Below are 24,009 nucleotides of genomic sequence, written 5' to 3' on the forward strand. Positions count from 1 at the left end.
TGAACACTTTGGCTTCCTTTGAGCCTTGACTATTTGAAACAAGTCCCACCCTCAGTGACTTCGCACTGACTCTTTCCCCAACAGGGCACTCTCCTCTCCCAGATAACATAATATCTTGCTTTGTCTTCCATCAGGTCTCTGTTCACATTTCTCCTTGTTTGAGGTCTCCCTGAGCTCCCAGTAAATCATAACACCTCCACTCTATCTTATAAGTCAAAGTAGCTAAGTAGTGGCTGACTCTTGTGACCCCATGGTCTTGCGACCCCAGAGGACCCTCCAGGCTCCTCTGTCCATGGGATTCTCCAGGCAAGAATACTGGAGTGGGTTGCCATTTCCTTCTCCAGGGGATCTTCCTGACCCAAGGATCAAACCCATGTCTCCTGCATTGCAGGCCGAATCTTTACCAATTGAGCTACGAGGGAAGCCCCTGTCTCATACCTGCTTTGTTTTTCCATTTACTCTATTTTATAGAGTGAATATTTTCCACAGCATCTTTCACTATAAGACATGCAATGTGTTTTTGTATTTGTTAATTTATATTTTTATTCACTATTGGACTGTAGGGAGTTTTGTTCTTAGCATCCTACACATTCACCCCAGAAGATAGTAAGTATTCAACACAAATTCCTCAAATGTGTGGAAGAAGTTTGCATTTAAACTGGGTAATATATGAGCTGTTGGTCAAAAGCCTGAGTGTGAGACAGGAATTTCTAATCACAGATGTTGCAGAAGATACCTTGAATACTACAGAAATGTGTAATTTTCAGGTTTTCACTATGTTAATGCCCACATGTGCGAAAATTAGTCATGTTCTTTGTTTCCTAATAGTGATCACCAAAATATGGTACCAGGCAACAAAACACAAATTTCAGAATTTATTCTTCTGGGATTTTCAGAGGAATCCGCACTGCAGTCCGTCATATTTGGGTTTTTCCTCTCCATGTATCTGATCACTGTGTTTGGAAACCTGCTCATCATCCAGGCTGTCAACTCAAATCCCCACCTCCACACCCCCATGTACTTCTTCCTCTCCAACCTGTCCTTTGTAGACATCTGTTTCATCTCTACCACCATCCCAAAAATGCTGGTGAACATACAAACACAAAACAAAGTCATTTCCTATGAAGACTGCTTCACTCAGATATATTTTTTCCTACTGTTTGTACAGTTGGATGACTTTCTCCTGACCGTCATGTCCTATGATCGGTATGTTGCTATCTGTCACCCCCTGTACTACACAGTCGTCATGAATGCCCGGCTGTGTGCACTGCTGATTCTGGTGTCCTGGATGATAGGTTCCCTGAATTCCTTGTTACAAACTTTGCTGGCCCTGCGCCTGTCTTTTTGTACAGTCTTGGAAATCCCCCACTTCTTCTGTGAATTCAAAGAGGTGATCCAACTTGCCTGTTCTGACACCTTTCTAAATAAAACCATGATGTACTTTGCAGTTGGGCTGTTGGGTGGTGGTCCATTTGCTGGGATATGTTACTCATACTCTAGGATAGTTTCCTCCATACATAGAATCTCATCAGCTCAGGGGAAGTATAAAGCATTTTCCACCTGTGCATCTCACCTCTCAGTTGTCTCTTTATTTTATTGTACAGTCTTAGGAGTGTACTTTACCCCTGCTGTTACCCAGAATTCACACTCAAGTGTAACAGCCTCGGTGATGTACACCGTGGTCACACCCATGCTGAACCCCTTCATCTATAGTCTGAGGAATAAAGACATAAAGAGGGCTCTGAGAAAATTCTTTAGGATGGCAACTATATTAGAACCAATTGTCTTGAGGCAGAAGAAGTGTTGATTTTTGCAAGATGCAATATCTTAGAGGCGAAAATTGTGATTTTCTGATCAGATTGTGAGAAGAGCACTTGCTCCTTCAATTTACTGCCTGATATGTCCATTTATTTCATTTCAACTTCTTTATACAAGTTAACTAGCTCTCTTGACTAACCGTTATGCTATTTGCTATCTTTTTTTCCTTTGTTATTTTTCTACTTCCATGAATTGATTTGCAAACTTAAGTGGAATATATGGAAATTCCCATTTACCTCATGACTCTTCATGCATTCCTTGGGAATAATTTCTTCTGAAGTGAAATGTTTTATTTATTTATTAAATTTTTTTTTTAATTTTTACTTTATTTTACTTTCCAATACTGTATTGGTTTTGCCATACATTGACATGATTTATACATTGAACAATTTATTTTTCAGTTTACTAAAAGAAAAATCATGAGTTGTACTATTTCTCTGGGAAAAAATACCAACTTGGCAACCGAAGCCATTTCCACAATTTCTTTAGACAGTCAAATATGAAACAAAAGTTTATTACTTTTTTTCTTCATCATTTAGTTGTTCATCACAACCACACCCATGCTGAACCCCTTTATCTGCTTTCTGAGCAAGAAAGACATAAAGAGAACTCTGAAGAGATTCAATGGGATGGCAGTCACAAAGCAGTCAATTGCCCTGGGGGTGATGAACTGCCCTTGATTTCACAGAAAATAGTCCTGCAACCAGAAGTTGTGATTCTTTGTCCATTGTGTAATAAAATTCACTCCTCTTTGTTTCTTGGAATTTCCATCTTATTTTAATTCAAGCTCTCTATACAAATCCAGCGACTCACATTATTAAGCTTTCTCTTCAGTCAAAAGTTTTGTTTTTTTCTATTTCAAAATTCTCCAAATTTTGTATATGAAATATTTGGACATGCTCATTTTCTTTGTAATGGAGTAACATGAGGAAGAATTTCTTCTTAAATGACATATATCATCCCAAGTAATTTTTGCCTTATTTTCCTGAAAGAATAGTCATGAGATGAATTACTCATATAAAAAAAGTACAAGTGAAATCTAATTCAATTTATATAATTTTATAAGAGGGTTGATTGAATCATAGAGTATGGAACTGTGGATAAGCAGCATTGATTGCAATGTTATAGGCAGATTTTAACTGCATAGGGTGTCATTGCCCCAACCCCTGCATTACTCAAGTCAACTCTTTATATATGTATATGTATGTGTATCTCATGATCAAAGGTGACTCACTAGAGAACTGAAGCCTATCCAGTCGTCTGATTCAGGTCACAATTTATGCAACCAAACACATCTACCAATCTACTGCTTAACAGAGAGGAAACTGCAATGGAGTACTATTTAACACCATTTTCTGTAATAAAATTCTAAGGCAGGAATGTTGAATGCTATCTTTAAATACCAGAATGAATGCATAGAATGAGAAAATTATTATAATCTCCCTCAATTCTGTACAATTTTATATTTTACTCAGTTATTGCTGAATAACCACTCACCCTAATAGTAAAAGTTTGAACGTAATGCCTTTATTATCAAGTGAGATTTCATATTGAATTGTTCTGATCTCTTCTGGGCTCCTCATAAGTCTACATGCACTTGCAATTTTATATGTTACAGCTCTACAAAAGCTCATCCAGGAGGTTGTATGCAGCCATGTGGCAATTCTTTCTTCACTAATATATGATAGTCTACTCCACTTATGTATGTATTTTAACCTTGCAACTTGTGGGAAAAATAGTTTATCATTGGTGATGTGAGGATCATGGTGGCAGAAGACGCCCCCTGTGTCTCACCTCTTCAATCTACAACTAGTAAAACATCCATAACTAAACAAAGGTTTTCTACCCAACATGTCAGGGCACCAGAGATACACACTGTTGTACCATCTGAAGGTGAATGGATTTTTCACCTAGAGGAGAGGGAACTGGAAGAACAGAGGCAGTGATGCTGGTCTCAGCCGCACAGCTGAGGCAGCTGAGCCCATTGCCCCAGAGGGAACTGGTAGCATCAGTGGAGGTGGTGCCCATGACCCTGGCCTCCTGGATGCAGCAGCGTCAAGAGCCACAGAGAGCCAGGTAGTACAGATGGTGTAGCCCTGAACCTTGGTCACCCTGGATGGGGTAAGGAGCCCACCATTTTCAGGATTCCCCCAGCAAAGTTTATGGCAAAGAAAGAATGTTATAGGCAGCCAGAAAATAAGTAATCTGAAAAGGTATCATCATTAGGCTATGAGCAAATTTCTCATCAGGTCAATGAAATATACTTATAATATTGTTATACAAAAACTGTCAACCAAAATACTCTATCCAGAAAAGTTATCCTTCAGATATGAAAGAAAGAAAGATTATCTCACAGTTAAAGAAAAACTGTAGGAGTTCAACACCCAGAACTATGTTATAAGCAGTATTGAAATGCTCTCTTCTATATAAAATGAAAAACAAAAGTACCAGAAGACTGAATAAGGTGATAGATAGAATCGAAAAATTGAAACTATATACAGACAAGGTTGTTAACAATTACAGTACAATGCTTAAAGGAAAAAGCATTAAAATCACTGTAGCTACTATTGGTAACAATCACAAAATGAAGAAGAATATTTTTTGAACTGGACAACTTCAGGGAAAAGAATGCCACTGAATGACTCTATCACATTACATACAAAGATAAACTCGACCTACGTTAAAGACTTAAATGTGAGGTCTGAAACATTAAAAATCATAGAATAAAACATAGGCAGTAACACCTTAACTTCAGTTTTAGAAATATTAGGGGGGGAGTATATTTCCCCAGGCAAGAAAAATAAAAGTAAAAATAAACAGAACTATGTCAAACAAAAAAAGCTCTGCTGTGAAGGAAACCAGCAACAAAACTAAAAGGAAACCTACTCATGGGAAAATGTATTTGCACATTATACATCCAATAAGGGACTGTTATTCAAAAAAAGAATTCAGCTAATTTAATTAAAAACATAAACAACCAAATTAAAGACAGGTAAAGGACATTCAATAGACTTTTTTCCCCCAAGGAATACATACAGATGGTCAACAGCCTCGTGAAAAGAGGTTTGACATCTTCAGAGAACTGGAAATCAAAACCACTGTGAGATACATTTCCCATTGGTCAGAATGGCTATTGTTAAAGAGACAAAAATCAACAAACACTGGTAAGGACCACATGGGACCAGGAAATGATACTCAAATTCACAATTTCTTCCTCTCGAATATCAGAGGAATCAAAACTGCAGTCCCTGATGTTTTAGAGTTTCCTGTCCATGTACCTGATCACTGCATTTTAAAACCTGCTTATCTTGAGACTTCCCTGATGGCCCAGTGGCTAAGACTCCACACTCCCAATGCAGGGGCTCAAGGTTCGATTCCTGATTGGGAAACTAGATCCCACAGGTCACAACTAAAAATCTCACATGTTGCAGTGAAGATCTCATACACCACAGCTATGACCCTGTGCAGCCAAATAAATTAAAAGACAAAAACTGCTAATATCCTGGCCACCGTCTCTGACTCCTACTGCCACACATCCATGTAATTATTCTTCTCCAGTTTGTTCTTTTAGATATGTTTCACCTTAACCACCATCCCAAAGAAGGCAAAGTCATAAACTATAACTATACATTCACCCACTCTTTGTAGATTTGGACAATATTTTCCTGATCACAAAGGCCTATGACCACTTCATGGCCATCTGTCAACCCCTGCACTATTATATAACCCTGAGCCTTCTGCTCTGTGGACTGCTGGTTCTGGTTTTTTATTCATGAATGTCCTGTATTTCTGGCTACAAAGATGAATAGGGTCACAACTGTCCTTCTGTACAACTTTGAAAATCCTCCACTTTTCCTGTGAAATCAAACAGGATGTCCAACTTGCCAATTGTGATACCTTTCTTAGTGACATGGTGATATATTTTGAAACTGTAATATTCCTGAGTGGTGATCTTTTGCCTGGGATCCTTTATCCATATTCTAAGAAAGTTTCCTCTATACGTGTGATGCCATCAACTTGGGAGAAGTATGAGGTGCTTTTTACCTGTGCCTCTTACCTCTCAGTTGAATACTTGCTTTATTGTATGAGCTTTGCTTGTACCTCAACCTTGCTGCCTCCACAAACCCTTCTGCTCAGAGTCGAGTGCATTTGCCTCAATGATGTTCACTGTGTCCACACCCATGTCAAACCCCTTCAGATCTGCAGTCTAAGGTACAAAGACATAAAGAAGGCTCTGAAAATATTCTTTGGAATGCAGGTATAAAAGGACCAACAGTCATAGAATTAAAGAAGTTCCCACTTTTGCAGGATGCAAAGCATTTGAGCCAGAATTTGATACTTTGTGATCAGAGTGTAGAAGTAGAAATTGCTCACTCCTTCTATTCCCTGAATTTTTCATTTCTTTGATTATTCAAATTCTTCATAGCAGTTATGTAAATCATGTTTATAAGTTCTTGCTCTGTCTGATTTATAAACAATTTTCCCCTTTGTCCATTTTTTAAAATATAAATTTATTTATTTTAATTGGAGGTTAATTACTTTACAATATTGTATTGGTTTTGCCTTCTCAAAAATTTTCCCAAACTTGATTCACAATATTTACAATTCCCATTTTTAATGGGATAACATGGATTTCTTAAGAATTATTTCTTCTCCAATGATACATATCATCCCAAATATTTTTTCTCTTGCATTATTGAAAGAATTGTTATAAGTAATAGTACCACAGTGGGGAAAAAAGCTAAACTTACTAGCCAAGGTATTTTATGTAATTTTATATCAGAGGAAAACTGACTATAGTTTTCATTTTGCATATACCTTTCCTTAATTATTGCCTTATTTGCTTATGTAAATTATTTCCTTAATTGCTCTTCTTGATAATGGGGACTTTAACTTATAGTTTGCTTTAGTGGTGGTTATTCAGATTTATTCTTCTCTTTAGGATCCTGTTCTCTTATTTAGCAGTGTCCGCAGTACCTACCCTAGTTACTGGCAAGTGTTAGCCAAATACAGATTGCCAAATGGAGTTTACACAGAAGAACACATCTGAATACATTCACCTAATATGACCTTTGAGTTGGGGGAAAAGTCAATAGGTAGAAAATTTAAACTACACTTTGTATTACTAAGCAAAATATTTCCCTTTCATGCCCTGTATCTATTCACTAAAGTGTGGATTTTTGTGTTCTGGGAAAAACATCCTATTCTCATTAGGGTAAAGGATTGGTTGCTGTGTTTAAAATGATACATTTTGTGTAATCACCTATAAAGCATGTGAAAAACTTTTTCAAAATTATATATATAAAAGATTTTTGGTGAAGAAGATTAAACTGAATAGTGAAAGTGACAGTGTCAGTGACTCAGTCATGTCTGATTCTTTGTGACCCCATGAACTGTAGCCCACCAGTCTCCTTGAAATTCTCCAGGCAAGAATACTGGAGTGGGTTGCCATGTCCTCCTGCAGGGGCTTTTCCTGACCCAGGGATCAAACCCAAGTCTCCAGCATTGGAGGCAGATTCTTTACTATCTGAGCCACCAGGGAAGCCCAAAACTGTGTGTACCTGACTCCAACACAGAACCACTTTCTTGCTACCAAAGCATGACTCACAGACCCAGACCTGCAGCATCAACAACACCTGGGAGCTTGTCAGATACAGGGTCCCTGGGTCGACAAGAGACCTGGTGAATCAGAGTTTGCATTGAACTAGAAACCTTGGTGATTTGTATGTACAGTGGATTTAGAAATATTTTGATCTAGAATAGGGATTCTCACCATCTTACTATTGATTTGGAACAGGATAATTGTTTATATTGGGTGCTGTTCAGTTCAGTTCTGTTGCTCAGTCGTGTCCGACTCTCTGTGACCCATGGACTGCAGCACACCAGGCTTCCCTGCCCCTCACCATATCCTGGAGCTTGCTCAAACTCATGTCCATCTAGTCAGTGATGCCATCCAACCATCTCATCCTCTGTTGTTCCCTTCTCCTCCTGCCTTCAATCTTTCTCATCATCAGCATAAAGTGGCCAAAGTATTGGAGTTTCAGCTTCAGCATCAGTCCTCCCAATGAATATTCAGGACTGACTTCCTTTAGGATGGACTGGTTGGACCTTCTTGGAGTCCAGGGGACTCTCAAGAGTCTTCTCCAACTAATGCTGCTAATGTTCCGTGGTTTATAGAACATTAGCAGCATCCTTTCAGATACTGTAAAATAATTCCAAGAACTATTCTCAGATTGAATCACTGTCCCAGAGTTCCAGAACTGAGGGATTCCAATCAGACTCCATCCCTTACTTGGTTTATACTTTGGAGTAAAACATTAAATCCTACTGAGTTCTATTTTGACAATGAAAAATGATGCTCATAAAAGCACTATTTCATAGAATACACTGGTTTTAAAATTAAATTTGACAATCTTTATAATATGCAAGGGCTTTACTGGTGGCTCAGATGGAAAAAAAATTGGAAATGCAAGTGTTGATGCTGACAATTAAATGGTATTAATGGAAGTTCAATTAGAAAAAAGAAATGATAGACATAAAATGTTTTCAGTAAAATTAGACAGTAAGTCTATGAATTGTATTTATTAACGTGCATGTGTATGCTTAGTCGTTCAGTCATGTGAAGTTCTTTGCAACCCTTTGGACTACAGTCCACCAGGCTCCTCTGTCCAAGTGACTTTTCAGCCAAGAATATTGGAGTGGGTTTCCATTTCCTCCTCCAGGGGATGTTCCTGACTGAGAGATTGAATCTGCATCTCCTGTGTCTCCTACACTGCAGGCAGGTTCTGTACCTGCTGAGCCATTAGGGAAGCCCATATTTACCAGCAGGAGTAGACAAATAAGGATAAGCCTCAAGGAAAAAAGAAATCTGCTGCTGCTTCATATAAAACATTTCCAATTTTTGTTGTGTTTTGTGTTTCCTGCTTTGAATTGTTACTTTATTCCTTTTTCTTATTTTTCTTGTAGGATATCCAATCTGCAAGTTCTTTCACATCATAAAGATATCACTATTTCTGCCCTTGGAAAAGAAAAATTTTGCTTTATTATTTTTCCTGGGCATCAAGGAGATGTCACTGGATCTGGAATGTTGCCAAACCAAGGAAGCTTTTCTTCATTGTATTGTCTCAAGGTACGTTTGGGCTATTGGATATTTTCTCCCCTAATATTCATATGTCCATTTAACTTTCCTATTTTTTTCTCTTCTCTCTTTCTCATACTCTTAATATTTTTTAAATATAGAGAAGAAAGTAGACATGTGGAAAAAGAACCCCAAATTGATTGGTCCATTAGAAGTTCATGAACTGGAATTTCTAGGTAACATTTATACATTCTATACAGGAAAGATAATCTGATTTGACTAGCTTGAGATGTCAGAACTCATGGCCTAAGGATGCTGATTATAGGTGAGAAATGCATGGAGTTACACAGCCCAGGAGTTCTTGTTCAGTTCAGTTCAGTTCAGTTGCTCAGTCGTGTCCGACTCTCTGAGACCCCATGAATTGCAGCACGCCAGGCCTCCCTGTCCATCACCAACTCCCAGAGTTCACTCAGACTCACGTCTATCGAGTCAGTGATCCAGCCATCTCATCCTATGTTGTCCCCTTCTCCTCCTGCCCACAATCCCTCCCAGCATCAGAGGCTTTTCCAATGAGTCAACTCTTTGCATGAGGTGGCCAAAGTACTGGAATTTCAGCTTTAGCATCATTCCTTCCAAAGAAATCCCAGGGCTGATCTCCTTCAGAGTGGACTGGGTGGATCTCCTTGCAGTCCAAGGGACTCTCAAGAGTCTTCTCCAACATCACAGTTCAAAAGCATCAATTCTTCGGCGCTCTGCCTTCTTCACAGTCCAACTCTCACATCCATACATGACCACAGGAAAAACCATAGCCTTGACTAGACGGACCTCAGTCGGCAAAGTAATGTCTCTGCTTTTGAATATGCTATCTCGGTTGGTCATAACTTTTCTTCCAAGGAGTAAGCGTCTTTTAATTTCATGGCTGCAATCACCATCGTCAGGTCCATGAATCAAGGCAAATTGGAAGTGGTCAAACAAGAGATGGCAAGAGTGAATGTCGACATTCTAGGAATCAGTGAACTAAAATGGACTGGAATGGGTGAATTTAACTCACATGACCATTATATCTACTACTGCGGGCAGAAATCCCTCAGAAGAAATGGAGTAGCCATCATGGTCAACAAAAGAGTCCAAAATGCAATACTTGGATGCAATCTCAAAAATGACAGAATGATCTCTGTTTGTCTCCAAGGCAAACCATTCAATATCACGGTAATCCAAGTCTATGCCCCAACCAGTAACGCTGGAGAAGCTGAAGTTGAACAGTTTTATGAAGACCTACAAGACCTTTTAGAACTAACACCCAAAAAAGATGTCTTTTTCATTATAGGGGACTGGAATGCAAAAGTGCAGAAGGCAGTGGCAACCCACTCCAGTACTCTTGCCTGGAAATTACCATAGACGAAGGAGCCTGGTAGGCTGCAGTCCATGGGTTCGCTAAGAGTCGGGCACGACTGAGCAACTTCACTTTCACTTTTCACTTTCATGCATTGGAGAAGGAAATGGCAACCCACTCCAGTGTTCTTGTCTGGAGAATCCCAGGGACAGTGGAGCCTGGTGGGCTGCCATCTATGGGGTGGCACAGAGTCGGACACGACTGAAGCGACTTAGCAGTAACAGCAGGAATGCAAAAGTAGGAGTTCCTGTTAGTTCTTGTTAATTCACACCTTGTGGATTGAGAACAATTCTTCAAGCAGAGGTACTTGAGCTTATATGTTAAGGGGACTTATAATACAGAGGCCAGAATTCAGTCAAAGATGGGATAATACTAAGGATGTCATCTACTTAATTTTATTTTTTTAACATTTAAAGCATTTTATTATTATAGAAATAGTTAAAAGTGGCTTTTTGGTACTTTGCATCATGTAAAGGAATTTTCAAATTATGTTTTTTTCTTAATTTAAATTTATTTATTTTAATTGGAGGCTAATTACTTTACAATATTGTATTGGTTTTGCCATAATTAATTCACATGAAATTTTTGCAAGAAAATAAAGAATATGTAAGGAGGGATTCTCTGTGGACTGAAGGTTCAACTGTAGCAGGGAGGCCAGCTTGCTCCTCAGCATGCCTGAGACCATCTCTAATCACTCCCCCTCTTTCTTATTCTCTGACCCACTGGCTTCCTTTGTGGATTTGAACATGTGGAACCCACATCTTCCTCTGATCCTTTGCAGTGGCCATTCCCTCTGCAGGCACACCCTTCTCCTGATATAGTACTAGATTCTTCCCTCTCTTTCTTGAAGTCTAATGTTCAAATATCTTCTTGCTTGCTACCTTACCTGAACACTCAGTACAAAATAACACCTCTTATAACTCTCTCCTTCATAGCTGGTTTTCTTTTTTTCATAGCATCTGTCTTCACCTAACATATTATATAATACTTTATTTGCTCATTATCTCTCAACATCCTTGAAATGTGGGAGATTTGTTTTTATCATCTCTACTTATTGCTTGGAACATGTTGGCACTCAATATGTATTTCTCAAGTGCATGAAAGAATTTTGCATTAAAGCTGTGTAGAATATATGACCTTTTTGTAAATATGCTGAGAATGGGACAAAAATCCCTAGTCACAGATAAATTGGGGGTATAGCAGGTGGTGCTGGTGGTAAGGAACCTGCAGGAGACTTAAGAGACTGGGGTTTAAAGATCCCTGGGTTGGCAATCACAAAATGGGCCGAAGAACTAAATAGATATTTCTCCAAAGAAGACATACAGATGGCTAACAAACACATGAAAAGATGCTCAACTTCACTCATTGTCAGAGAAATGCAAATCAAAACCACAATGAGATATCATTTCACGCCAGTCAGAATGGCAGCGATCCAAAAGTCTACAAGCAGTAAATGCTGGAGAGGGTGTGAGGGAACCCTCTTACACTGTTGGTGGGAATGAGAACAGTGTGGAGATTCCTTAAGAAAACTGGAAATAGAGCTGCCTTATGACCCAGCAATCCCACTGCTGGGCATACACACTGAGGAAACCAGAATTGGAAGAGACATGTGTACCCCAATGTTCATTGCAGCACTGTTTTTAATAACCAGGACATGGAAACAACCTAGATGTCCATCATCAGATGAATGGATAGGAAAGCTGTGGTACATATACACAATGGAGTATTACTCAGCCATTAAAAAGAATACATTTGAATCAGTTCTGATGAGATGGGTGAAACTGGAGCCGATTATACAGAGTGAAGTAAGCCAGAAAGAAAGACACCAATACAGTATACTAATGCATATATGTGGAATTGAGAAAGATGGTAACGATAGCCCTGAATGTGAGACAGCAAAAGAGACACAGATGTATAGAACAGGCTTTTGGACTCTGTGGGAGAGGGAGAGGGAGAGGGTGGGATGATTTGGGAGAATGGCATTGAAGCATGTATAATATCATATATGAAACAAATCGCCAGTCCAGGTTCGATACATGATACTGGCTGGTTGGGGCTGGTGCACTGGGATGACCCAGAGGGATGGTACGGGGAGGCAGGAGGGAGGGGGTTCAGGATGGGGAACACGTGTATACCTGTGGTGGATTCATTTTGATGTCTGGCAAAACCAATACAATATTGTAAAGTAATTAACCTCCAATTAAAATAAATAAATTTATATTAAAAAATAAAATAAAGATCCCTGGGTCGGGAAGATCCCCTGGAGGAGGGCATGGCAACCCACTCCAGTATCTTTGCCTGGAGAATACCATGGACAGAGGAGCCTCATAGGCTGCATTCCACAGGGTCTTCACACAAAGTCAAACACAACTGAAGTGGTTAAGTACACATACTCCCAAAGATAACTTATCTATACACAAAATAGTAAAATCAGTTTCTTGATGGCACAATAGATATTGTGGTAGTTCAGATATGTGACTTATGCCCATATGTGTGAAAAGTAATTATGTTATTTTCCTTTCTCTTGGTAGTCAACTCCAGAACATGGAACCAAGGAACAACACACAAGATTTTAAATTTCTTCTCACATTCTCAGAGGCACCAGAACTGCAGCCCCTCATATTTGGGATTTTCCTCTCCATGTACCTGATAACTGTGTTTGGAAACCTGGTCGTCATCCTGGCCATGTGCTCAGACCCTCAGTTCCACACCCCCATGTACTTGTTGGTCTCCAACCTGTCTTTTGTAGGCATCTGTCTCACCCCCAACACGATCCCAAAAATGCTGATGAATATTCAGACTGAGAGCAAAGCCATAACCTATGAAGGCTGCATTGCCCAGATGTATTTTTTTAATATAAATTTATTTATTATTTATTTATTTTTTGCCTTTATTTTATTTTACTTTATTTTTAACATAAATTTATTTATTCTAATTGGAGGTTAATTACTTTACAATATACTTTTTGCAACATTAGATGACTTCCTGCTGACTGTGATGGCCTATGACCGGTTTGCAGCCATCTGCCACACCCTGCACTACGTGGTCATCATGAGCCCTCGGCTCTGTGGACTGCTGTATCTGGTACCCTGGTAGTGAATGCCATGTATTTCTTGTTACACAATTTAATGGTGTTGCGATTGTCCTTCTGTCCAGATTTGGAAATTCCCCACTTTTTCTGCAAACTCTATCAGGTGATACAACTTGCTAGTTCTGATACTTTTCTTAATAACATGATGATCTATCTTGCAACTTTCCTACTGGGTAGTGGTCCTTTTGCTGGGATCCTTTACTCTTACTCTACAATAGTTTCTTGCATACGTAGAATCTCATCATCTCAGGGGAAGTATAAAGCATTTTCCACCTGTGCATCTCACCTCTCAGTTGTCTCCTTGTTTATTGTATGAGCCTAGGATTGTACCTTAGCTCTGCTGCTACCCATAACTCATATTGAAGTGCAATAGCCTCCGTGATGTACACTGTGGTCACACCTATGTTGAACCCCTTCATCTATAGTTTGGGGAACAACAACATAAAGCGGGCTGTGACTTCAGTTTCTACTTAAGGCTATGTTAAAAAGGCCAAATTTCTTGGAGGCGGAGGGGTGGGGGGGGCGGGGGGCGTGATGGCATGCTATTGTTTCATGGCTTAAAGTCTCTGATTAGGCTATTGTGATTCTCTCATCCTTGTGGATTAAAATTTGCTCCTTCTGTAGCCCTGTAACCTGGAAGTGTTAATTTTGATAACTCTGGATCTGTTTCTCTGGCTTTAACTCCTGTTTTGCTGTTTTTGTTATTACAAGCATACATAATGGCCTGCCTCAGTGAACCCTGCCCCACTCTTGTTGTTCAGTGTCTAAGTTGTGACACACACTTTGCAACCCCATGGTCTGCAGCATGCCAGGCTTCCCTGTTATGTTCTGTTACGGTGCATGCTGCTGCTGCTAAGTCGCTTCAGTCGTGTCCGACTCTATGCGCGACCCCATAGATGGCAGCCCACCAGGCTCCCCCGTCCCTGGGATTCTCCAGGCAAGAACACTGGAGTGGGTTGCCATTTCCTTCTCCAATGCATGAAAGTGAAAAGTGAACGTAAGTCGCTCAGTCGTGTGCGACTCTTAGCGACCCCATGGACTGCAGCCCACCAGACTCCTCCGTCCATGGGATTTTCCAGGCAAGAGTACTGGAGTGGGGTGCCATTGTCTTCTCCAGTTATGGTGCATAACAACATATAAATATTTCTTTTATAATTACAAGCATTTTATAATGAGGGACTAAATGATAGCTCATAACTTCTGATAAAACTGGGAAATATCTTACTGGCTTGGAAAACTATCATGAATCCAGATAGTATAATGCCCAATTTTTATATTTAAAAAATACACAAAGTTACCTTGTCTTTGATGAGGTGAATAGCAATTCTTAGAGATTTCAAGGGTTATGTCACCTCCACCTATCAAAGCTTTGAAGACCCATGTGACTCAGTCAAGACAAATTCTCAATATTACTCTTTTGAGAGAATTTGAACTCAGGGATGTGATGAGGTCCTGGGAGGCTTAGAGCTTTGGAAGCAGGAAAGTTAAAGGAGAAGGAGTGGTAAAAACTGAATTCACCTAACTTATAATGCAGTCTCCTAGGAACAGAGGATCAGCAGGATAAAGAGTCCATTCTGTCCAGCCCCGTGTCCTTAAGGGAAATCACGTACTTAGAGGTTGGAGTAACAAAGGATAAACATGCCTAATGAGCTGACATAGGAAGCTGTCAATATTTCCTCTGCTGCAGTCCCTCAGCCTGTGCCTCTTTGGTTGGACAGGATGTAGTTGTTGCTTTTCCAGACCTAAATCTCACTGAGAAACCCATACTTGATATCTTCTTGTTGTCTTGTAATTAGACACAACTTGGGGCTGCATCATCAACTATTTAGGGTAGAATTTGGACTTCCACACAGAAGCCTTCTCTCAAAGTTTCCAAGCAGGTGAGTCTGAGAGCTCCACAGATACTGCAGGAGAGGATTAGTGAGGAGAGAAGCCAAGAACATGTACCTGAGGTCACCTGTGAGGCAATCTAACATACACAGGTAACAGAAATCACTACAGTCTTTTGTTGGCTTTCCTAATAATTTAATGTATCTATTTATAATGGTCAAAAATAAAATTGAACATTGCATTCCAAAATGCAATTGCCTATGTTGACAATTAAATGGTAATAGTGGGAGTTCAATTAAAAGAATAAATGGGAAACATAAAATACTTTTATGAAAAGTAGATCATAAATCCCCAGAGATCAATAATTAACAGGAGTAGACAAATAGAGTATTACTCGTGGAAGGTTATACAGAGAAGTAAGGCCATTTTTTAAATTGTAAGATCGTATATATTAGACTATATTTCCATGTGAAGAAGGTAGATCTAGACCAATGAATGCTTGCAAATACTTCCTTGAAATAGCAGAGTATGAAATGTACATACCCAGATGTCTTTGCTCAACTCTGGGCATTTACATTGAAAAATCTTTATTTCATTGGTGAGAAGAGGTATGCTAATGAGCTTCACTTTGCAATTGCTTTTTAATTTAATTTTTTATTTTTTTTAACACCAAAAGCATTTTGTATTGGGGTATGCCCAGTTAACAATATCGTGACAGTTTCAGATAAATAGCGAAGGGACTCACCTATACATATACATTTATCCATTCCCCCTCAAAACTGCCTCCCATCCAGGCTGGCACATAACATTGAGCAGAGTTCCATGTGCTATACAATAGGTTTTCAGTGGTTATCCATTTTAAATATAGCAATGTGTACATGACCTTCCCAAAGTCCTTAACTATCCCTTCTTCCTGGCAACCGTGAGTTTGTTTCTTAAGTCTGTGAGTCTTTTTCTGTTTTGTGAGGCTGAATACATTTGTGTGCTTGTTAGCCATTCAGAGTTTATTAAAAAAAAAAAAGTCCATAGAAATCTGTTGTTTTATACAGTTGTGCCAGTGTCCTCTTATTCTTTTTTTATTGTTCTTTGAAACAAAGAATTGTTTCTTTACACAAAACAGACTGTTTGCCATTTAGTTCTTTTTTTTTTCTTATTGCTTTTTTTTTTGTGATCTCTAAGGTGTAATTTATGTATTTATTTTCTTTTTTTAAATTTTACTTTATTTTACTTTAGTTCTTTTATATGTGTGTATACTCAGTCATTTCAGTCATATCTGACTCTTTGTGACCCCATACACTGTAGCCCGCCAGGCTCCTCTGTTCGTGAAATTTCCCAGGCAAGAACACTGGAGTGGGTTGCAATTCCCTCCTCCAGGGGATCGTCCCCATTCTGGAGTCTACCTCCTGCATTGCAGGCCGATTCTTTACCCAGTGCTCCACCTGGGAATCCCCCAGTTCTTTAGATACGTGTGACATATTTGTGGGGATTGTATAGGAGTTTATTAATTTTTTTGTCAAAACTATCTTTCATAGTGTTCTTTTCATTGCTTTTAAAAAAGAATCTAAGTTATAGTTGACATATAAAATGTATTTGTTGCTGTTGTACAGCACAATGAATCAATATTTGTTCATATTGCTAAATGACCACCACAATAAATCTAGTTAGCATTTGTCAGCATGCATAGTGCAATTGCAATTTTTTTTGTGATGAGAGATTTTAAGATCTACTGTTCCTTAGCAACTTTCAAATATGTAATAGAAAATTATTAACTATTAGTCACAGTACTGTACATTATATCCCTTCCATTGCTTTTTTATTGTTATTACTATATTAATTTAGCTGCCACTTTAATATTCTCCATCTGTCATTATTTGCTATAAACAAAACCAAAAATCCTTAGAGGTAATAAATAATCTTTTATATTAATATACATTCCCAGTGAGTTTTCACATCTCTGTTATTCTTTAATGCTCCATGTGGCCTTGTGACTAAATCCTTTTCTAAAAGTTCATCACCTTTCACCATAATTTGGAAAATATTTATCTTGACCTTTGGATTAAATGTCACCATTATAGTTTATAAGCATGTTTGAATCCATCTGTCTCTATATGAGATTAAATTATAATTTAGATACTGTTTCATTCCCACATTTTAAAAGCACTTTGGTTATAATATTATTTCATTTTCAAGTCTTTGGCAATTTTAACGTTGAATTAATGACCAATGTTGGTATCTCTGAATTAATACTTTTTAATCTTTGTATAAGTTAGCCATAGATTTTAATTCAATTTTGTTGTATACTCTTTTTTATAAAACATGTACTTCATCTAATTTCATTCTTACTGACATTTTTTTGAGCAATACAAAACCACCTTTATTAATATCTTCTCTTTCTTTTTTTATTTTTTTAAATAATTTCTTTTATTATTATTATTTTTTACTTTACAATATTGTATTGGTTTTGCCATATACATTTTTGTCTATAAGTTCTTAGTTTCCTTTAAATCTTCATGTTGTAAATTATGCACTTAACACATATTCACACACATTTGCACAAATGTTTGAACATGATTCTGTGTACCTCATAAATGTTCTTTATGTTTTAGTGAGGTCTTTTTTTCTGCTATTTGTTCCTCTCTTTTTTAAAATCAATAATACCTTAAACTCACTTCCAATTATAAGTCTGCTTCATTATTTTAGTGTCTGTATAACATTTCATGGTGTGGCTATGATACTCACATACATGGGGGTCTGTCATATTATTTTGCAACAAATTACTATTATAGCACAGATTTACAAGTATTTGATATTATTCATCTAAAACTGTGCTTCTCAACCAAGGATGATTAATTCCCCCAGAGGACATTGAACTTCACCCATAGACATTTTTCACTATCACACTGGGATGAGGTAGGTGGTGGGCAAGGAATATCCTAGAATATACAGGAAAGATACCACTACAGAGAATGGCCTGGCTCAGAATATCCAGTAGTGCAGAGACTGAGGAACCCTGAATTAGAGAATATCTGTTTTTAATGTTTACAGTTCTTTTCAAGTTGTTTCCCCAGGTTGTACCACACTTCACATTTTTTCTAGAAAAATTAGAGAATACTCCTCTTCTTCTGTTTATATATATATATGTCAGTCTCAATCTCCCAATTCATCTTATCCCACTTTCCCTCTTAGTTTCTATATTTTTGTTCTCTCTATGTCTGTCTCTGTTTCTGCCTTGCAAACAGGTTCATTTGTATATTTTTCTAGATTCATTTTTCCTGAGTATTTTTGACCAAAAATGTTCTGTTTCAGAGTTTAATGTATCATTCTTTAAAAAAAAAATATATATATATATATTTGGCTGCACTGGTGTTAGCTGGGTCTTCCCAGGTGGCTCAATGGTAAAGAATCTATTTACCTGCCAATGCAGGAGCCACAAGAGACTTGAGTTTGATCCTTGGGCTGGGAATATCCCCTGGAGAAGTGAATGGCAACCCATTCCAATAACCCTGTCTGAAAAATTCCATGCACAGAGGAACCTGGTGGGCTATAGTCCATAGGTTCACAAAGAGTCTCAGCCACTGGACCACCAGAAAAGTCTTCTATATTCTTTTTTTTTTTCCTGAATTTATAGCTTTAATTATTTTAGTTTTCTAAATGCAGATTTTACATAAATTTGTTGTATGTTCATCTGAAATGGACACTTTACCCTGATTTTTTAAAGCTGTGTTAGATTAAAAACAAAAAATCTCCTTATTTCCTTCCAGAAAAAGTCATTTATTCCAGCCTTTTTTACAATATAAATTTATTTATTTTAATTGGAGGTTAATTACTTTACAATATTGTATTGGTTTTTCCATACAACAACACGAATCCGCCATAGGTATACACGTGTTCCCCATCCTGAACCCCCCTCCCTCCTCCCTCCCCATACCATCCCTCTGGGTCTTCCCAATGCATGCATCGAACCTGGACTGGCGATTCGTTTCATATATGATATTATACATGTTTCAATGCCATTCTCCAAAATCATCCCACCCTCTCCCTCTGCCACAGAGTCCAAAAGCCTGTTCTATACATCTGTGTCTCTTTTGCTGTCTCGCATACAGGGTTATTCCAGCTTTTAGTCAACAATTCAGCTTTTCCCAGCTCAATTGAAATGCAACTTTCCTATGTATTAAATGTTCATATCTTATATGATCTAATTCCTAATCATTCAACAAATAATGTAGCAACTGCTATGTGCCAAAAAGTTCTAGATGCATTATATGTTATAATCACTTAGTGAAAGTCTTGGCTAAAATAATTATTCACGCATACTTCTCTTGTTCAGTTACTGCTATTGTATATCATGTTTCTATCAGTTTTTGATGTTCCATTTAGTTTTGCTTAATACAATATTGTATGAAATCTCCCTATTTAACTGGTTTTATGTTAACTGTCATTATTGCTTTTAATGGGAATATAATTGATTTAGCAAATTATATTAGCTTCAGGTGTACAGCATAGTGATCCAATATTTTTATAGATTACTCCCCATTTACATCGCAAAATATTGGCTACATTAAAGACATACTGCATATTAAATAATATATAGTGGTATATTTCTGTAGTTTTGCCACTAATTTTTATTTAATGAGTTTCCATTTTCTTAAATGTGTATCCAGGCATGCTTAGTCTCTTCAGTCATGTATGACTCTGTGTGACCCCACGGACTGTAGCCCACCAGGCTCCTCTGTCCATGGGATTCTCCAGACAAGAATACTGGAGTGGATTGCCCATCTTCCCCACCCAGGGACTGAACATGCATCTACTGTGTCTCCTGCATTGCAGGCTGATTCTTTACTGCTGAGTCACTGGGGAAGCCCTGTGCTTGTAAATAAGTACACAAATATTCACATACATTTGGGAAAAACAAAGTGAGGTATGCAGGTACATCCCCTGCTCATTTGATGGTGGTATATATTGTTGAAGCCTGAGTACAGTATGTAGATGAGCACATTTATGGCAGAAAGTGAAGAACTAAAGAGCCTCTTGATGAAACTGAAAGAAGAGAGTGAAAAAGTTGGCTTAAAACTCAGCCTAAGAGAACTAAGATCATGGCATCTGGTTCCATCACTTCATGGCAAGCAGATGGGGAAACAATGCAAACAGTGACAGACTTTATTTTTTTGGTCTCCAAAATCACTGCAGATGGTGACTGCTGCCATGAAATTAAAAGGCACTCACTCCTTGGAAGAAAAGTTATGACCAACCTAGACAGCATATTAAAAAGCAGGGACATTATTTTGACAACAAAGGTCCATCTAGTCAAAGCTATGGTTTTTCCAGTCATCATGTATGGATGTGAGAGTTGGACTATAAAGAAAGCTGAGCATCAAAGAATTGATGCTTTTGAACTGTGTGTAGGAGAAGACCCTTGAGAGTCCCTTGGACTGCAAGGAGATCCAACCAGTCCATCCTAAAGAAAATCAGTCCTTAATATTCATTGGAAGGACTGATGCTAAAGCTGAAACTCCATTACTTTGGCCACCTGATGTGAAGAAGTGACTCATTTGAAAAGATCCTGATGCTGGGAAAGATTGAAGGCAGGAGGAGAAGGGGACAGCAGAGGATGAGATGGTTGGATGGCATCACCGACTCAAAGGACATGAGTTTGAGTAAATTCTGGGAGTTGGTGATGGACAGGGAGGCCTGGCATGCTGCAGTCCATGGGGTCACAAAGAGTCACTCATGACTGAGTGACTGAACTGAAATTTTATAGTAAAATAAATATATGTGTGACAAATGAGAAAATCATATGAAGAAAGTTACTCAGTGCAAGAGGATGAATAATCATGGCATATACATGATTTATAGAGTATGGTCTAGGGAGGGTTTTGAATGCTGGTAAAAGAACAGAACCGGAAGCAGTGTGCCCACTGAACCTACAAAGGAGAGATCAAAGCTCAAAGAACATGAATAACAAAGACAAGGTGCCATATAAGAAAAATGAGGAAGGACTTTGCCTCACCCCCAACTGATACCTATTGAAGTTAATGTCTTGACTGTGAAATGTAAGTAAGAGCATTTATGTTAGGTTGGCGCTAATGGTAAACAACTTGCCTGCCAATGAAGGAGATGTAAAAGACATGGGTTAGATCCCTGCATCGGGAAGATCCCCTGGAGAAGGAAATGACAATCCACTCCAATATTCTTGCCTGGAGAATTCCATGGACAGACGAGCCTTGCAGGCCACATATGGAATCGCAAAGAGTTGGACATGATGGAAATGACTGAACATGCATGCATGCTAGGTTGCTAATGCTTGCTTGTGTAAAAGTTAATCAGTTACTATTCTATATCTTGGTAGTTACCTACAAGGCATGGAACCACAAAATATTTCAGAAGTTTCAGAATTTCTTCTCATGGAATTTTCAGAGGCACCTGAGCTGCAGCCCCTCATATTTGGACTTTTTCTGTCCATGTACCTGATCACGGTGTTTGGAAACCTGCTTATCATCCTGGCCACCATCTCAGACTCCCACCTCCACACCCCCATGTACTTCTTCCTCTCCAACCTGTCCTTTGTAGACATCTGCTTCACCTCCACCACCATCCCAAAGATGCTGTGGAACATCCAGACACAGAACAAATTGATCACCTTTGAAGGCTGCATCATCCAGATGTACTTTTACATACTCTTTGCAAGTTTAGATGACTTTCTCCTGGCTGTGATGGCCTATGACCGGTTTGTGGCCATCTGTCACCCACTGCACTATATGGTCATCATGAGCCCCCGACTCTGCGGTCTCCTGGTTCTGATATCTTGGATCGTGGGTATCATGTACTCCTTGTTACAGAAGATAATGGTGTTGCGATTGTCCTTCTGTGCAGACTTCAAAATACCCCACTTTTTCTGTGAACTCAATCAAGTCTTACAACTTGCCTGTTCTGACACCTTTCTTAATGACATGGTACTGTATTTTGCAGCTACCTTGCTGGGTGGTGGTCCTTTTGCTGGGATACTTTACTCTTACTCTAAAATAGTTTCTTGCATATGTGGAATCTCATCAGCTGAGGGGAAGTATAAAGCATTTTCCACCTGTGCATCTCACCTCTCAGTTGTCTTTTTATTTTATTGTTCTGTCCTAGGAGTGCACCTTAACCCTGCTGCTCCCCACAGTTCAAGATCAGGTGCAGCAGCTTCAGTGATGTACACAGTGGTCACACCCATGCTGAATCCCTTTATCTACAGTCTAAGGAATAAAGACATAAAGGGGGCTCTGAAGAGATTCTATGAAATACTAGGCAGAAAAGGCCAACTCTGCTGGGGGAAATGAAGTGACCTTGATGGCATGACTTAAAGCCTCAGAATCAGAAATGGTGATTCTTTGATCATTGCAGAATCAAATTTGCTTCCTTTCATTGTTCCCTGGAATTTTCATTAAAATAATTCCTTGTATTGATGTATTAAGCTTACTCCTCAACCTGATATATATGCTTTTTATTTGTACTTTACTTCAAAATTTTCCTACATTTGGATCAGCAATATTTGGAAATACTCATGTACTTCATGAGAGGACTGAGTTTCTTAAGAATAATTTATTCTCAAATGACATATGTCATTACAAGTAATTTTTCTCTTATTTTTCTAAACAATAGTTATTAGTTTCATTACTCATTTTTGTTTAAAGTTGACAACTAAGGTATTTTAGATAACTTTTAATAGATTACATTGAACATTCAGATATGGAGCTGTGGATACAGAGAGCTGACTATAAAATTATATTTAGATTTTTTACTGCACAGAAGGTCAGTGCCCTTCACCACTGTGTTGTTCAGAGTGAACTTTGTATATCAAAATATATACATGACCAAAGGATGGCTCACTGGAGGACTGAAATGCTTATTCAGTCATGTGATTCAAGGTGACATGTTTAGTGCAAACAAGAACACTTTTCATCTTTTCCTGCTTATCTGGAAAGGAAACTTAATGTACCAATTTTTAATATAGTTACCCGAAATAAAATTTAAAGACAGAGTAATCATGAATGCTACATTTAAATATCAGAATAATTGCATAGTTGAGAAGAAGCCAATTAATATAACTGTCTTCAGTTCTGTTCACTTTTATTTTTGATCAGTTAGCTATTGCTGCGTAATAACTCATTTTTGTAGTAGATGCTTTAATATAATGCTTATTAACAAATGCATTTGTATAATGTGTGGTTATCTTGATCTCTGTTTGGCTCCTCATGAATCTATACCCACCTGTCATTTTCTATGTTGTAATTCTAAGGTCTCAACCATGATGTTGTATACTGTTATACAGGATGTCTTTCTTCGCCAATATATGATAGTTAATTCCATATGTATGTATATGTCAATCTCACAGTTTATGAAAAAATAAATCTATCTTTGATGACATCAGCATCATGGTAGCACAAGACACTCCCTTTGTCTCTCCCCTTCTATCTCTGATTAATCAGATCCATAACTCAGGAAATATTCATCTGTCCAATAACCAGGAGTCCAGAGATTCATACAATTTTACATGGTTGATTAGAACACACAGAAGGGGTGCCTCTAGGGGGAGACAGCAAGAGGCAGTGCCCGCGGCCCAGCACAATGGTTGAGGCAGAATCACAGCCCCTGGAAGCACCAGTGGAGGCGGCACAGTGAACCTGGCCTTCCAGAGGCAGCATTATCTACAACCAAAGGGAACCAGGCGGCAGTGCTGGTGGGACCTTGAACCAGGTGACCCCGGATGATGCAAAATTGCCCACCATTATGGTTCCCTGAGCAGAGATGCCAGCCACGTCA

General features: G+C 38.5%; 2 protein-coding genes and 1 pseudogene across 2 annotated transcripts; all 3 read left to right on the forward strand.

Annotated features, from left to right (window-relative positions):
• Positions 1-841: 841 nt before the first annotated feature.
• LOC120864613 (olfactory receptor 7A17-like) lies at positions 842-1,807 on the forward strand. The gene has a single exon (XM_040241650.1). It carries the CDS (start codon positions 842-844, stop codon positions 1,805-1,807), a length of 966 nt encoding a protein of 321 aa, XP_040097584.1.
• Positions 1,808-12,833: 11,026 nt separating this feature from the next.
• Positions 12,834-13,854, forward strand: LOC120864614 (annotated as a pseudogene).
• A 7,685-nt stretch (positions 13,855-21,539) lies between these two features.
• On the forward strand, positions 21,540-22,526 carry LOC120864122 (olfactory receptor-like protein OLF4). The gene has a single exon (XM_040240962.1). It carries the CDS (start codon positions 21,570-21,572, stop codon positions 22,524-22,526), a length of 957 nt encoding a protein of 318 aa, XP_040096896.1. The 5' UTR covers positions 21,540-21,569.
• The last annotated feature ends 1,483 nt before the right edge of the window (positions 22,527-24,009 follow it).

This window comes from Oryx dammah, unplaced genomic scaffold (genome assembly GCF_014754425.2).
Source record: "Oryx dammah isolate SB20612 unplaced genomic scaffold, SCBI_Odam_1.1 HiC_scaffold_5, whole genome shotgun sequence".
NCBI lineage: Eukaryota > Metazoa > Chordata > Mammalia > Artiodactyla > Bovidae > Oryx > Oryx dammah.